Genomic DNA, 16,436 nt, shown 5'->3' with positions numbered 1-16,436 from the left:
ACTTATACGGGCATGCATGCACACATAGCAATAGTCTATTGTTAAATAAATCTTCCTCCAGGAGCCCCAGGTATGGAGAAGGGACTGAGAGGCCCTAGCATCAGCTAGAAGACTGGCCTGATTCATAGTAAAGGTGTCCCACAGTTCTAAGAGCTTATTACTGATCACCCAAGAAGGCATATTTTCTGGCTCTTGTCTCCTGTCTTCTAGAAAATTATAGCACTGCTACAAGCAAAATGGAAGGGCTACCCAGCTTGGAAAGACTATAATAAATCCGATTTCTATTTCATTTCTATTTCCTATTTTCTTTTAGATTACACGGAAGCTAAATGGCATTCAACTTGACACCAGTGTGCCTAAAGAGACATGAAAATTACTGGTAAAACCAGATTGCCTCATTGAGCTCAGGGGTGAACATACAGAGGTTTACAAAGGACATTGTGAGAAACTGATGCTGCTGTTGCTGCTGCTGTTGTTGCTGCTGCTGCTATACTCAGTGCACCTGCACTTAAAGACAGAACAGAGAGGATACAAAATATGTACTGTCCACTGTGAGTAGTGTCTTATGAGATATGCCAGGCGAATCAACAGCACAAGCTTCCCCTGGCCCGGAGACCTCTGGCATCCTTCTAAACAAACACAAACGCACATCCACTTAAAAGTCTCACAGATGAAAACACTCGAACGAAAAGAAACTTACTTACTGTGTATTGGAGTATTTTCTCCAAGAGTAATTATAGGATAAAGTACATCACTTCCCAAAATAAAAGAGCTTCCCAAATGCAACTTTTTAAAACTAGTGATGGATTTAATTTGTGATATATTTATTCTCCTCTGCAATATGCTATGTACTAACAAAGTTTCATTTCCAAAATTATGGTAAATTGGTTAACAAAGTGAACAATTTGTACTCTTAAAATATCTCATATGCCAGACAACTGAAAGTAAAAACTTTGTTTAAAATTTGAACTATTGTCTTCACCAAGAAGTTCATCTGTCACCCTGAATATTTAATATTGGAACTAAATGGGATCTTGTTTTATAGGCATGGTGTCATTGTTAACACTGAAAAAACAAAGGCAGCCGTTGTAGTAGTAACGAATGGTAATTCTTTTTATGCTTAATAAATATTTATAATCTATAATCAATAGTATATATTTATAACCAACATTTATAACATAATCTATATTGATGGCAGGCTGAGAACTAGTCTAAACACCTTGTAGATTACAATGAATCCCAGAGTATCTCTGACCCCTAAAGGGCAGAGGAGTAACATAAAAATCTATAATAGTTAATGTAGTATGATGTTGTTGAATGTGTCTCAACATTTTGAATCTTACTTACCATAAAAAAAGATAGCTTTTTCTAGAACAGTAACTTTATCTACTAATCTTGGATTCCTTTCTTTTAGAGTGGCCAGTTGTAATGAAATCTATCTAGATAAAGAGTTGACCTGAATAGTGGTGTGCATTTGCTGAATCAAGGCTGTGGCTGAAGCTGGTGTAGATCGGTTTCCACAGCATTCCCGCCTTCAGGACCCCCAGCTTTGCCCCCACATCAGCAGGCAGCACCCAGGAGTGATCTCTACACTCCTTTGCCACGTGCCCTTTCTTCTATACTGAGCTCTCCAGACCAGGGGCTGGACAGCCCTTACAAAGGGTTCTATTACTAACTGTGTAAATTCTGTCCATGATCCTGATATGTATTCTGTCTCACAATCTTGTCTTGTACTTTTGACAATTGATCTATTATGAAAATCTTGCTGTGTATGCTTTGAGACAGATTGGCACTGACCTCTCAAAGCCAAATTGGTTTTTTAATTGCTTTGATTACCAGAATGTTTTTGTTTGTTTGTTTGTTTGTTTGTTTTTTAAGACAGAGTTTCTCTGTAGCTTTGAAGTCTGTCTGGACCTAGCTCTTTTAGACCAGGCTGACCTCATACTCATAGAGATCCGCCTGTCTCTGCCTCCTGAGAGTGCTGGATTAATAAAGGCGTGTGCCACCACCTCCCGGCTTCAGAATGGCGATTCTTAAACACCTCATATGTCAAAAGTATTTAAGATGTTATTTATGTGGCTTTGATGAGCTAGATTACCTATCTATTTATAGAAATATTAAGCTACTATTACTGAACTTACTCTCTGCCTTTATATTATGGTGATTCCATTTATAGCAAGGGTTTTATCATCTAAAACCTTCATCCCAACTCCTAAAAAACAAATGTAAGGCTCTTACATGCAGAACAAACAGAAGAGGTGTGTTTCACCAGAACAGAGTTTTCCCAGCATACTTTAGGTCCTGAGTTTGATTCCCAGCACCAGAGAATGTAAAACAAAATAAAATGCTTAGCAAGAAATGCATAGAAATCTATTACTCCGCGTTATTTACTTTCATAAACATATATTGAATTATTATTCGTCATAAGAATATACAGAAAACCTGTATAGTAACAGGGTGTGGTGTTTCTCTTTTTAAGGTTTTTGGCAATTGTTATTTGGGGATGGAATGGGAAAGATCTTGGCCTCCAGCTTGTGCTAAAAGAATGTTCTTGGTTTGCCCCTGCGAGCTACATGTGTCCTGCATCATGAAAGAAAGAAGAACTGTAACCATTTCTCTGTTGTCCAATTTTACCCAGGATTTGAGCTTTTGTGCTTAAGAAAAACAACAGAGAATTTAGAAACAAACAAATAAGTAATCGAAGACGTTTACAAGGCAGGGAATGGACTTTAATATGGGGCTCAGAAAAAATTGATGCTGCCAAGTATAACTGCAAGCTTATTTTTAAAACCACAACTGGATCCATTTGCCCAAAGGGCTGAAAGCCTACATGAGAAGGGACTTTATTTAGAAATGCCAGTTGCCTGCACAGTTATCTGTGCTTGGAATCCTGCCTCAGACTGACTCAGTCTGAATTAAGATCCGATTGCACGGCTTCTGTGATTACAGAGCGTGTGATGGACACTGCTCTCAAAGCAGAGATCAGGCATTCGGGCATAGTGAAGGTTTTCCACTCACTGGGGTGTATTCTCAGAGACTGACGTCCCTTGACTGTACCTAGTTCTAGAATGACAGACACTGTGCCCCCGTGAAGACTGAACACACAGGGGCCACGAAACAAACACACAAAAACTAACACCGTATCTACGTCTCTTCCTGCAAGGACAATATGAGCCTCGGAGTGTGCACAAAGCTCGTGAGGGATGAGGTTGAGATCAGGCATTTCCCACTAGAAGTTACTCAATACTGTATGAAATGGTGGATTTTCAGGTTTCGAAATGCCTTGCCCTAGGACGCTCCCTCCATTTCATAAGCAGTTTGACTCCATTTTAGGTAGGAAGATGACTGTAGCCCCTAGGTGAACCCACAAGCTACAAATAACTTATTTGGGGGAATGGAAAATGAGCCACCCTGTTAGCTTATCGGGGTGAATTGAGACTATGACGGGCATATTAAAATCAAGTCAGAGAAAACTGAAAGCAAGAATTTACAAGACACACAGACCCAGGAATGGTACAACTCTCCTGCATGGACCTCATAAAATATACATGTGACAATCCGGCTCCACACCAAGCCGTCATCTGATACCTGGCGTGAGCACCAAACACTGGCAAACAGAAGAGTCCCTGCCAGTCCTCAAAGCTTCAGCTCCACTCAGGCCTGTGCTGTTGATGCAGCGTATTGGACCTTTCCCCTTGTCTGGACTTGAACCTACCGCTTCCTGTTCTCAGACCCCAGTTCAGCCTTCCCCTGTGGCTAGACTTTAGAGATTTGCTGTCTGGTGTCACCTCAGCAGCTCCGGGGACAGCTCCTCCAGACACTGGGCTGCTTCCTTCTTACCCATAAGGCTCTGTCTCAGCCCAGCTCTGAAGCCTTTGGGACTCGACAGCTGCCCTCTTTCATTTGTTTTCATTCTACAAAACACATCTATGCATGTACGGACATAGACATGTATATGGTGTGCCGTGAGCTAGGATCCTTTATTAACAGTACAGTTAATATTAGTCATTAAGAGTGGAATAAAATAACCTACATTTGCCTCAGCCGGGATACGGGAGTAGGTGGAATTAGCTAAAAGATTGCTTCCCTTGAAACCACCAAACTTTGTGAATTTGTCGTTGTATACATTTTGGCACTGTGAAGAGCCACAGATTTCAGCTGTTTCAGGGACAGAAGGCTCACAAAAGAAAGAAAAACAAACATTAAAGCAAGGAAGCCTACAGTACCAGAATGAGACAGTGATGAGGGGGGACACTGGGTATTTTGTGTCACCACACAGAAGATTGAAAGTGATGATTTTTTCAAACAAGAAGAACTGAGTCTTTGTCTGATTCATTCCCACATTGGAAGGATTTTTTAAAAATTTTTTTGAACATGTTTTGTCTTCCATAATTACACTGTGGTAGCTCCATGTTCCACAGGTCAGCCCAGTTCACCTTAAGGAAAGATGGGGCAATGGCCTGCTCTTGAAGCAGGGAGGAGAAAGATTTGGGAGGGGAGGCTCATTCTTGAGAGTTGGAGTCCTTGATTTCCTAATGAAATCCTTTATGTTACCAGCACAAAATGGGCTTTGTAACTTCCTTCCAAGCTGTTAATAAACACAGTGTGTTGATGGCAACACCGGGTGTTATGGCTAAGCATGTGAGCTCAGAAGCCAAAGGCATCCATTTACATTTTGATTCTCCGGAATCCCCCTCTTGGCTGTTTCCTGACGTACAAGGATAGCGACAATTGTTACCTGGCCCACAGGGTGTGGCAGGTAAAGGTAACAGCAGACACTGTAAGAACACCCTCCACTCTTACAAACATTCCCTTCTTCAGGTACTTATATATGGCTCAGATTTGACTGTAGGAATCACTGCTGGAGAGGAGAAACTTCTGCCTCTCCCTTCTCCTCAGACTCCTAAAACAGAGCACAAATAATTATACTGTCCCCTAGGAATTCTACACTAGGAGAACAAGAAGGCAGAAGATCGGATGCTAGGGGCAGATTTCACATCGTTCTGACAAATGAACTCAAGCATATTTTCTGGTGTCAAGTCCAAATTCTGGCAGTTAGATAAAAGCCAGCATTCCTCAGAAGCCTGTGAAGCCTGTTTTCCTCTACCAAAGGAGCCATTTCCTCCTCACGGGGGAAGGAACAAATGGCTGTAGGTGGTGATTATTAGAAACCAAAGCACACACTGGCCTCCGGGCTCCCTCAGTATCAGAGTTCCTGTTGCACATTTAAGAGTCCATGCTGGCATCCTGGCTCTTCTCAGACCATGCTCCTTACCCTAAACTCTTTCCAGACCATGGGTTTCCCTACTCCCAGCTTCTCATGGTCCTTAAAACCCTGCTGTTTCGGTTGTGCACACCCTTGGTCTCCTTTGCTCACACTCTCTTTGTTTTTCTCTCTTGTTCCCTTCCTCTCTCCTCTCATGACCTGGTCCAGACTGCTGGCCACGTTCAGTCTACTACTTTCTCTCCCTGTTCTGGAATCTTCTAGATGCCTATGACTGTTCTCCATAATATCTATAATAAAAACCTTCCCTTCAACCATACCTTGATGCAATCATATTGTCAGTGTATATACTTGACATTTGTCTTGTTCATATAAATTTGTGTCACTGCCACAGAAGAGGGGACTTGGAGTCTTTCTCTCGGGGACATTTTGCTTCTGAACATACTTAAGAAGTGACAGGTTTTCTTGGTTTTTGTGTGTGTGTGTCCGCTATTACAGGTCAGAATGGTTAATGTTCCAAGGTTGTCCCATAAATATCTTTCCTCACTACTGAACAGTAAGTGGTGTTCTTTAATGCCTTTAATCCCAGAACTCAGGAGGCAGAGGCAGGTGGATCTCTGAGTCTGAGGTCAGCCTGGTCTACAGAGTGAGTTCCAAGACAGACAGAGCTACACGGAGAAGCCATATCTCGAAAAATAACAGCAAAAACAAGTGAACAAAAAGCTTTCCTCGCCTGCTAGTTTCCTCACCACAACGCTAAGTTGATTACACTCTTAAATGGAATTTAAAATCTTCAAGTTCTGTTCTACACAAGAGGGGAAGGCTGAGACAAGAAGCTGTGGGTGTCTACGTGAAGGAAACTTAAGTATCTATGACATGTTTTTCTGCTTAGTTTACCAAACACTGGAGAGGGAGCATTTTTTAAGACAGTCATGATATTTAAGTCACTTGATACCTGGGATATTTATTCAGTGCACAAAGACCTGTAGTAATTAACTCATAATTTGTCTCCCAAAGTAATAGATCATGTCTTATTTGATACCTTCAGTCATGACATTGGCAGGAAGTTTTCAGAAGCAAGAAGGTTAGGCAAACACAGAAAGCTCCACCTGCCTCCACAGCTTGTGGAGTGGTATGGCAAGCCCAAAGGGACACCTTCGTCTTATCTGAACTCCCTGCATTTACACTGGCCCTATCCAGCTACTTACAGAAATTTGAAGGCCATTTTCAAAATTATCTTCAACTCCCATTATCCGTCTACCATTGTGATATCAACCTCGGGAGCACAAGATTAAATATTCCTCTTTATTTCCCTGGTTGGAATTATGCTTTTGCTGACAACCTGCAATCAGTTTCCAAACCAAAGTGAATGAATCTCTTTGAGGGGAAAAAAAAAACCTCCTGAATTCTTTTCCACATTCATGATAATTCATCATAATAAAAATGGCCTACAAACACCAGTTTAAGCCGTCCTGATTCCACTCATATAAGCAGGGAATTGTAGCTGTTCATTTGATGGGTGACTGGGGAACTTAGCAAGATCAGGAATAACTAGGCCTTTTCAGCTTTCACACTCAAGTCTAGCATTTTCCTGACCATAATCACTTTCCAATAAAGACTTTTTTTTTTTCAGGAAAGGCATGTATTAAGCCCATATTTTATCTGACAGAGAAATAAGAACTCTCACCACTTTATTATTTGCTCAGTATAGTGAATATTACTTCATTTTTCTCATATGAGAATGTCTATAGGAGTTACATGCAAGTCTCATCTGGATGAAGGAAATGTCATATCTCCACAGAATAATAGACTAACCATTCTGAGCTTTGCCTCTATTGGTGACATTCAAAGATTTTTTTTTTGATGAACATAAATAAATTTTGGGCAAATTTTCATGACTCGCCATGTCTTTCTACATCTTCCCATCCAGAAAAGTTCATCTTCATGACACTAACCGTGGCTGCTAGAATTTCTGAATAGCACAGAGTGAAATGCCGCTGTGAATATCCTACTGTGGACACCTTCCCTTTTGGAAATAAACACATATTTCTGGAGCTCTTCCCAGAGTTTATACACAAAAACAAGCAGAAAAACTGCTTCAACTAAGTACTAAACTCCCATCATACATAAAGCTCACAAGCTAGTGGCACACATACAAGGGATTAGTATTAGAATTTACTACCCTTGGCCTTTACAGAACATGCAGTTTTTTGGATACTGTTCCCCCACCCCACAGAAAGAGACAAGTTTTCTGTTTATCCTGTGTTGCTCAAATATCTGACGTCCCTATGAAATGGATTAATTTTTGAAATATTGAATAACATTGTCTTAGTTCTTTCTGTTGCCATGATAAAGTATACCAACCAAAGCAACTGAAGGGAAGAAGCGTCTCTTTGGCTCCCAGAGAGGATGATAGCCTACCATTTCACAGAAGTCAAAGTGACAGGAAGTGGAAGCCATAGCTTCTACTGAACAACAAATTAATGCATGCCTGTGAATATTTCTTAGCTTCTTCCTATGCTTATGTAGCCCAAGATCCAAAGCACAAGGCGTGGGACTGTCCAGAGTATACAGGTCCTTCCACATCAACTACCATGAAGAAGATAAACTTCTCAGTCACTCTCGGAAGCCCTTCTCCCAGTTGACCTCAGACTGTATCACCCATGAATGTTACTGATATGTATTTGCATTCACGGGCTGTTTACACACACCAAGGTTTTTAACTGACACTGAACTTGAGATTGGTTTCTTTGCATTTGTGTAAGACCATGCATATATCTGACCCTACAGAAATTTAGGACACCTAGCAGTAACCACATCTTTACATAAAACACAAGTAATAAAAAGTGGAATTCATCTCAGTAATCCAATTTGGTATTCAGGTACAAACTCAAACGGACAAAATAATTGTAATATTTATGCTTAGATAACAATTTACATAATAAAATCAAACTTGATTTTTGATTGTTCGTTCCCTAAGTTTGCTGAATATCTATCTTAACCCACAGAAAGGGCCACAACCAAGGAAGAGGGAAGAGTGAGGAGGGAGGAAAGCAGAGGGAGGAGATTAAGGAATTGGGTTAAGAGGTTTCTCCTAGAAGTTGTTGGATACTTTAAACATCAGTATTAACAGTTGCCACTACTTCAATGTTTATTAAAGCCCAAGTTCTTTAAGACAAACTTATCATATAGAGCATTGCTATTTCTTACAACTCTGTTAAAAGAGTATTATTAGGGTGCTTCTAAAGAGGAACTGGAGCTGAGGAATTTAAAGCAAATTTTGCTTCAATTACAAACCTGGAAAATGGAGAAAACAAGTACTGATTGCCTCCAAAACTTAGGCAAACCCCCTCCATTACCACAGCTGTATATTTCCCTTTGGTCCAATTAATTGTTCATGCCACTGGTGTAACCCACAGTTGTACAGATATAATATGTCACAGTTGAGATCTTGTCTGCTGAAAGTCTACTAATTTAAAAGACTTAGTTTCTATGAACATTATTTAGAATGTGAGACCTACTTAGTGTCTTTAGGCTATTGTTGTGTGCCTGACTGAAAGGGACAAACTCAGAAAACATATTGCTTGAGAAACATAATCCTCATTTCCCTCCAGATGCTAACAGCAGTCATTCTTAAACTGGAGCTGACTCTCTCCTGAGTCCACCACTTAAAGACTGACTAGGGAAGGCTCTGAGAACATGACAAAGCAAGTTGGGTCTGATCTCACAGCATGAGAAAACAGAGGGCCCAGTGAGAGCAAGGCTAAATAAGGATGGGACCCCTCAAAATAGGGGCCAGAAGCCACAGGGATCCAGCCAAAGCCACAAACAAAGTTAAGCAGCAAAACACCAAAAAAGTTTGGTAATAAAGGTTTGGTAAATATATTGTATCCAACTAAATGGACTTTCAGGAAACTGCAAAAACGTTGAAATGCTAATACAATTAAAGAAACAGTTTTAGATACCACTTCAAATCACTTCGTGTTTGTTCCGTTCTTAGAGACTATTTTAGTAAGCATTTTTTATAAGAAAACAAAAACCTAAATCTTTAAGTACAGCCATCACTGAAGCCCAGAAATATACTAGTTAAGTTTAAATTCAAATTATGATTATTTAACAAGACATGGGGCTACATACAAGAAGCATCTTTTTTTTTTCTTTGCCTTTATGTCAAACCTGGCTTAGTTGTCGAAGGCTTGATTAATGAATAATTTAGGATGCTACTTTGTCTTCTCTAAATCACCAAAGTTTACAATTTTACTATTCATTTAAAAGCCTGTGTTTGATGGGTATGATAACTCAGCTGCATAGGAAGCTGAGAAAGAGGCCTCTGAACATATTATCAGAATATGAACCAGGCCATTTAAAGGAAAGAGAACAAGGGGGCGCTCTGAGTAACTTGGAATGTAAAGGGGAAACTAATTAGAAAAAAAGTCTGTGACCTAAATGAATGAGTAAATAAATGTTAAATCATTTGAATAATGTTATTTAAGATAAATAACATATGGAACACAGGAAGAGTTTTAAAATTCAAGATGAATCAATTTTGTTTATTGTGGGTGTATTTCCCACCTCGGGAGGCGCCTTATGATGCATTTCAGAAGTGTGTGCTCAGCAGGACGGGAAGATTGCCAGAGCTCTTAGCAGTATTGTCAAGGTACTGCCTGCAAGCAGGAGAATGTGCTGCTCTCATCTCTATCCCTAGCCTTGGGAAACAGCCTGAAAATGGTCTGTTTTTGAGTGACTGCCTGGTCAGCTCAGCTGGTGAGAGGTGGTCCAGGAGAGAGGGGACTTTGGAGAACAGAAACACACACATCTTCACTTCTCGGGAGTCTCTGGGTACCACTGAACTTCCTATCAGAGAAGCGTCTTTCTGATTTTGTATTATTAATATCTTTTCTGTCCTTTTGTCCACAGTCATTCTCTCTTCACCTGAAATAAGCATGCCACATCGCCCAACCTTTTTCTTCTTCCCTCCATTTTCCTCTTAGATGGAATCATGGGAACTGGTAAAATAGGCAGAAATGATGTCAGTGGATCCACAAGGGTGGGTCAGAAGCTGGGAGAATCTATGGGAAATCCAGCTTCTTTGGAGAACTGCCTTGGCAATGCAGACAACCCAACACAGCTGTAGGGAAAGTGTTTCCCTGGATTTCTCAACACAACTGCAAGTTTTCAAACAACAACAACAAATTCATTAGAAGCTTAGGTAATGGAGTAAAGTGCCTTTTGTCTAGAACCTGCATCGTCACCGGAAGACCCTGAACTTCCATCTTAGCCTGTGGGCCTTATTTTTTAGGCCATTTGTGTCTTCTAGACACATGCAGCTCTCAAAGATGGAGTTTTTGAACAGTGGGATTGGAGACCACATGTGATGGTTTCAATCCCCTCTTCACCTGAGTTGAAGCAATTGCCGAGCTCACAGAATGTCGGTGTGTTACTTGGTACTTCTTCAACAAAACCAGAGTGTCATCCCATGAGCAAGCTAGTCACATTTGGCTTTGCTCTCTTACCCATCAGTGTGTCTCCACTTCCCTTGCTTTTCCTCTGTTCCACTTGTCTAAAGTACTCAACAGCCTCACCTCAGACACACCCTTCCTGCAGTCTCTATGGCTGCTGTCTTCTTTCGTGACCAGTCTCTATGATATTCAACTCTGCAATTCATTACCCACTTCTACTGGTGCGCGTTGCCTAGCGCACGTCCTCGGGAATCTCTCAAAATCTCACTCTCAAATAAGAAGCCTACCATGCAACATTGACTTAGTTTATTTTCCTGAGAAAGCGGTTCAGTCAGGACACACGTATACTTAGGCATCTAAGGAGACTGCATCATATGTCATTCTATGACATACCTGTAATATCAAAACAAACAAGTCCTGTTTCAAAATCCACTATAGATGAAACACAATAATTGGAGTCCACACTTAGCATGTCGGGGTATTAAGGCTATCTCTCATGACTGCTCAGCCTCAGCACCACTTAGCAAACCCAAAGGACAGTCGTGCAAAACCAGCTCAACTCAGTAACTACTAAATTCTCCTAAGGTTAGTTAGCCTTCCAATCATTACCCTAGGTACTGTTACTTCTGAGCTTGGGTTCACATTTTGTTTGCCTCTTCCAATGAAAATTTTGTGTTAGCTGAATCAAGGGTACAGTCTTATGCTATACTATAGCCATCACACACACCCCAATGAAGATAATAATTTCGACTTTTAAAAGATGTTTAAAATTAATAAAAGAATTCTTTTGCTAGAGGGAAAAATAGTGCAGTTATAATTTTTCAATAAAGCCACCAATTTAAAAATACGATTGTCAGTTGTTCCTTCCATTTCTCTGATTTGAAACGAAAATTTCATGCTCTACTGTGTATGCTCTTTCTTGAAAAATATTAAAGGTACCATTAAGATAGTAGAATATGTAATGTGAAATTTTTTTCCTAGAAAAAAACTAAAGTTAGATTCATGCTATACCAGGAATCCTTATGAACACTAGTCGCTTGACTAAAAAAATCTCATGAGAATTAAAAGCACTTAATGGTATTTACTTAGAAAATTACTTTACCACTTATTGTTTTTTTGAAGATATTTTTGGTGGTTTGGTTTTGTTTGTTCTTTGTTTGTTTTGTTTTGTTTTTATTTTGGAGACAGGATCTTACTTTACAACCCAGGTTATTCTGGAACATTCTCACAATGTACCCAGGCTAGTCTTACTCTTTCGGCAATCTCTTCCTTTAGTCGCCAGAGCTGGCTTTATTACTTACTAAACTGAGCATAAATACATTTTACTAATCAACATTTAAGTTTTATAACTAGATGGAAATAAGCTACTTTTAACAAGAACATTTAAAAGGGAATAGATACAATGAAGACCCCAAACGGATATTTGGTAATAATTTTATAAGAGAATCGGAGAATCAAGGTAAATAAAAGAAGTCAAAATGAATTGTTTGTGCGCTGTTTTGTATACTGCTGATACACACATGAAGTTAAATGTTATACAGAATATGAGAGAGATAACACGGCAATCTCACTCCCATGAGGCTAAAGAGAAACAGGTCGCTTTGACATATTTATTTTGTGATGTGGTGAAGACAGGGCTTCAAATCTTCCTAAAGTTTGGACATTGTGCTTAGTTCTCGTTGTTGATTGGGATTTCCTGGAGCTCCTGATTTTTATAAATAAATAAATCAAAGTCATCAGAATCCCACACTGCTTCTTCCACCAACTCATCTGTTAAAAACAATTAGGGAATTCTGTGCTTTGCTCTCTGGGGATGCCATGGCTGCTGCCATCTCAAATCAGAGTAGCTGCTGGCACGTGTCCTGCTGATCTTCCCTCCTGGAAGGAGGGGACCACTGTGAACAACCACACACCAGCCACACACACTGCTGCTTCAGCTACAGGCAGTCTCAGAGGGTACCGGATGCAGGAGGCAGTACAGTGTTTGGTAGGCTATCACTTCTGCTGAGGTGGGACTTCTGGGTGGTGCAGCTCACTGCTAATCTGTAAGGAACCACGGACCCATGTTTCTATACACTCAGTGAATTCATTGGTTCCCCACACTGCCTGTGGATGCAATCACTTCTTTGGTTCGTCAATGATGCTTTATTGTAGTGAACATAGTTGCATGCATCTCTGCCCAGGGAAAGCAATGTCGCAATTAACTATTAAAATTTCAATCGTCAAAAGCACAATTATTGAACAAAGGATTTGAAAGTAGAGCTACACATATGTCCTGACTTAAAGAAGTGAATTTATTTTCCATAAAGTATTAAATCTAAAAGCATGAACAAAAAGAATACAGTACATTTCCTTTCAAATCTGATCAATTTAATTTTTGAACATTTTTTTTGTAGAGCATATGACAGCTGGAATACATTCTTTATTAAAATGCCAAAATTAGTTACTGGAAGAGAAAATTCCAGTAAAAATTTTAAAACTCATTTTTCTTCTATAACCATATATTCACGAGTTCCAAATAGCTAACACAGAAATGCCAGAGTTGACATGTCACTGTCTGAATTAAAAAGTACTTACACTATTGGCTTTTCCAGACGACTTCCCTGTGAACCAACAATCTCCCCCAATGTACAAAACACTTGGCCCAGAAAGTCCTAAAATAGATAAAAGGATTAAAGCTCATAAGTTCCCAGATTATTGTGCAATAGATATCTCGCGCATCACGTTCACATTTTTTGTTACCGAAATACAGAATTCTCAATTCCAAAAATAAGCCCAATATGAATGGATTTTACCATGCTGTTTTCCTCCAAGTCCACATGTAATTTCACACTTTAGTCACTGAACCAGTTTGTTATTTGAGCTTCCAGGTACTGCCGTGTCACTAGACCATAAGACTAGGGCTCTGTTACTGTCTGGATCCATGCCCTGTGAAAGCAGACTGGCAATAGGAAGAAGCCCGGTGCTTCCGGGTAGCCCGGATGCTTCGGATATCTCGGCTATCCTCAAAGCTCTGCAGGGAGGAGCTCTGGCCATTGAATAAGCAAGGGGAAGTCCCGTGAATCAAGGGCAGATGTTAAATATGATGCTTCATTTTTCCGAAGAGTCGATAAATCTATTTGTCAAATGTGCAAGGTGTGCCACTGAGTTCACCAGAGTTTCAGAAAAATGATTTCGCAAATTAAAATTCATGTCTGGGAGCTACTACCGGGCCCGCTTTATAGAGAAGAGAACTGAGGCTTAAATAAAGCAGTTTGCTTGGAGCCATAATGAAAACCCAGAAGATGAATCCGAGGCTCACTAGGTCCAGCCCGCTTGCCTCTACTTCCAGCCAGCGAGAGGAGCTGCATTCAGATACACATAAAGCCAACAAGCCGAGAAATAAAATCCCTCATTACTTGGTGCAGGGAAAACGATGTGGATAGTGAGTGTCCTAAGTCCAAACAGGAGAAAAAGACCCAAGTAGACTAGTAAGTGAACCTTGAGAGGACAGTGGGATGGGTCCTAGGGAAAACTATCAGTAAGCCAGCGGGGACCTAAGAACGCAGCTCAAGTAAAGGGAAGAAATGTACGTGAAGAACCATGATGTTGAGGATCTCTCGGCTCAACAACTGGAGGCAGCCAGACAGCTTTGGTCAGTGCAGGGACACAGAGCAGGGCGTCCAGACAGCACGGATCTACTCCCAGCTGGCAGCCTGGGCTCATGACAGGAAAGAATTTGCGTTCAGGACTTTACAGTTGCTAATATTAAGCAAAGCGCTAAGACTCAGTCCAAGGTTGCAGTAAGTGGTGGGAAACAGATTTGGTAAACTGCTTCTGTGTAGGGTAGAGCTGGAGGCAGGGGGAGCCAGAGACTCAGAAGTTCACCCTAAACCTAGAACTTGGTGACTTAACAGAGGATGTACTGTCTTTAAAATGCGGGGCCTTTTCAATTGGTTTCTAGGGATGCAAAACAACTTAAATCCTTATTGTAATTATTAAAAATTAAATCTATACTTAAATTGCATTTCACTAGTATATATATTTAAAATTTGGGAGATGAATAATCCTAAAGCTACCTAGAGCTGAATTCTTGGTCATCCAAATGCTTGGTATTTGGGAAATTATTGTTCTGCTGAGTAGCTGAAAAAAAAAAAAACACTGCAGAGAAATGTTTACTAACAATATTTATGTCCACAAGCTGCTGCAAAAATATGTTAGGTAGATTTGGTCAATGGAGTAATGGAGTTCTTAGGCTCATTCAACGCTGTATGCTATTGCACAAAAGAACAAAATAAAGATGGGTACCACCCTACACACCTACCAGCAAACACAGGAGCATCAATATTGCTTCACAGAGAGAAGCTTAAAATAGTTAAATAAGGAAAACGTATGTTACAACATGAACCTACAGGCATCCTCCCAGTTTCCCTATCCTGCCCCATCTTCCCAGCATCTCTGGGTTTGCCCTGTATTTCTGGGCATGGACAGTCGGTGTCAAGCAACGCATTCACTACCTACAGCACAAAAGTCAGCACATGGTATTTACCAGGCAGTCACGAGGTGGGAAACTTCTATTCAATGTGTGTTTTAGCTGGCTTAATGACTCACATCTGCTCTGCATTTTACACTCATGTGTAAATAATTAGTGTCTTTCAGTGGGTATTTTTAGGTATTTTTGGCTGTACGTAGAGATGGAAATAAAAACAAACTGCACCATAAATTGTGTCTCACTGCTTCTTATGCTGGTGCTGTGACCCAGTTGTGGAATCATTATAATTAGGTTGTGATGGTATTTCCAAGAATAAACGCACTCCCTTCTTTAACTCTAAGCCCTTGCAGCCTTGAGAATCTCGGGCAGCTGAGAATTACTTCAATGTATGATATAATAACAGCTACTGCTTTCTCCTCAAAATGGCCACGAAAACATTCAATGTTTGTTAAATTCATTCTTTATAGTTTAAATAAGAGTCTCATAATGTATGAAAAACATTTTGTTCATATTTAAGAATCATTGAAACTTGAAGTGTATCCGACTATTACATTCAATCTGGCTGGTGCCAAAGCTAAAAGAGCAATGAAAAGAGGAGGGGGGGGCAGGAGGGATTGAATAACAATGAGAATAAAAAGCAGCAGATAGCCAATGGGCATGCTCAGATCATTCATTCTCACAGCAGATTGGAGATTTATTACAACTAAAGGACTCCACATCCCTGCAGTCAGGGTTCTGCTGATTATACACACGCATATTATCATCTCTCTTATTTCCTAGGTCTACACACAGCGTAACATTCTTAATTCTTTAGATCTATTATTTTAGCTATTTCTGAAGAATAAATATTTACTAATCTGTTTGCCTGAATTTTATTCCATACTGTAGCTTCATAATTTTCTACATTCTCTGCATGCATTATGTTTCTGCTCTGAGCTTTAGAAATTCTACAAATAGAAGGAAGCTCTGCACACAGGGAGATGGCTTAGAGGGCACTTGCTGCCAGTAAACTCCTGAGATCCATAGGCAGGAAACAACTCTTCTCAGCCATCCTCCAACCTCAACACAAACACTATGCCACATGCACATGTGTGCATGTATGCACACACACACACACTAAATAAATAAATAAGTTTTTAAACGCTAAAGAAAAACTCACTTTGCAGTAAAATAACTGTACAAATGCTAAAGGTTCCTATATGTAATTTATTCGAATCTCTCCTTCTCTCTCCCTGTAGACTGTGGGACTGTTTGTACACTGTGTGAAAATGTATTGCTGCAA

The 16,436-nt window shown here is 40.1% G+C and overlaps 1 protein-coding gene across 1 annotated transcript in view; it reads right to left on the bottom strand.

Moving 5' to 3' along the window:
- Positions 1-16,436, bottom strand: part of Cpne8 (copine 8) — a 188,430-nt gene that overhangs the window by 104,865 nt on the left and 67,129 nt on the right. The window contains exon 6 of the mRNA XM_005354325.3: positions 13,261-13,337. Coding sequence (XP_005354382.1) covers positions 13,261-13,337 — 77 coding nt within the window. The remainder of the gene's footprint in view (positions 1-13,260; positions 13,338-16,436) is intronic.

The sequence above is a fragment of the Microtus ochrogaster genome, chromosome 15 (assembly GCF_000317375.1).
Source record: "Microtus ochrogaster isolate Prairie Vole_2 chromosome 15, MicOch1.0, whole genome shotgun sequence".
Classification (NCBI taxonomy): Eukaryota; Metazoa; Chordata; class Mammalia; order Rodentia; family Cricetidae; genus Microtus; species Microtus ochrogaster.
This window is presented reverse-complemented; position numbering and strand designations above follow the sequence as displayed.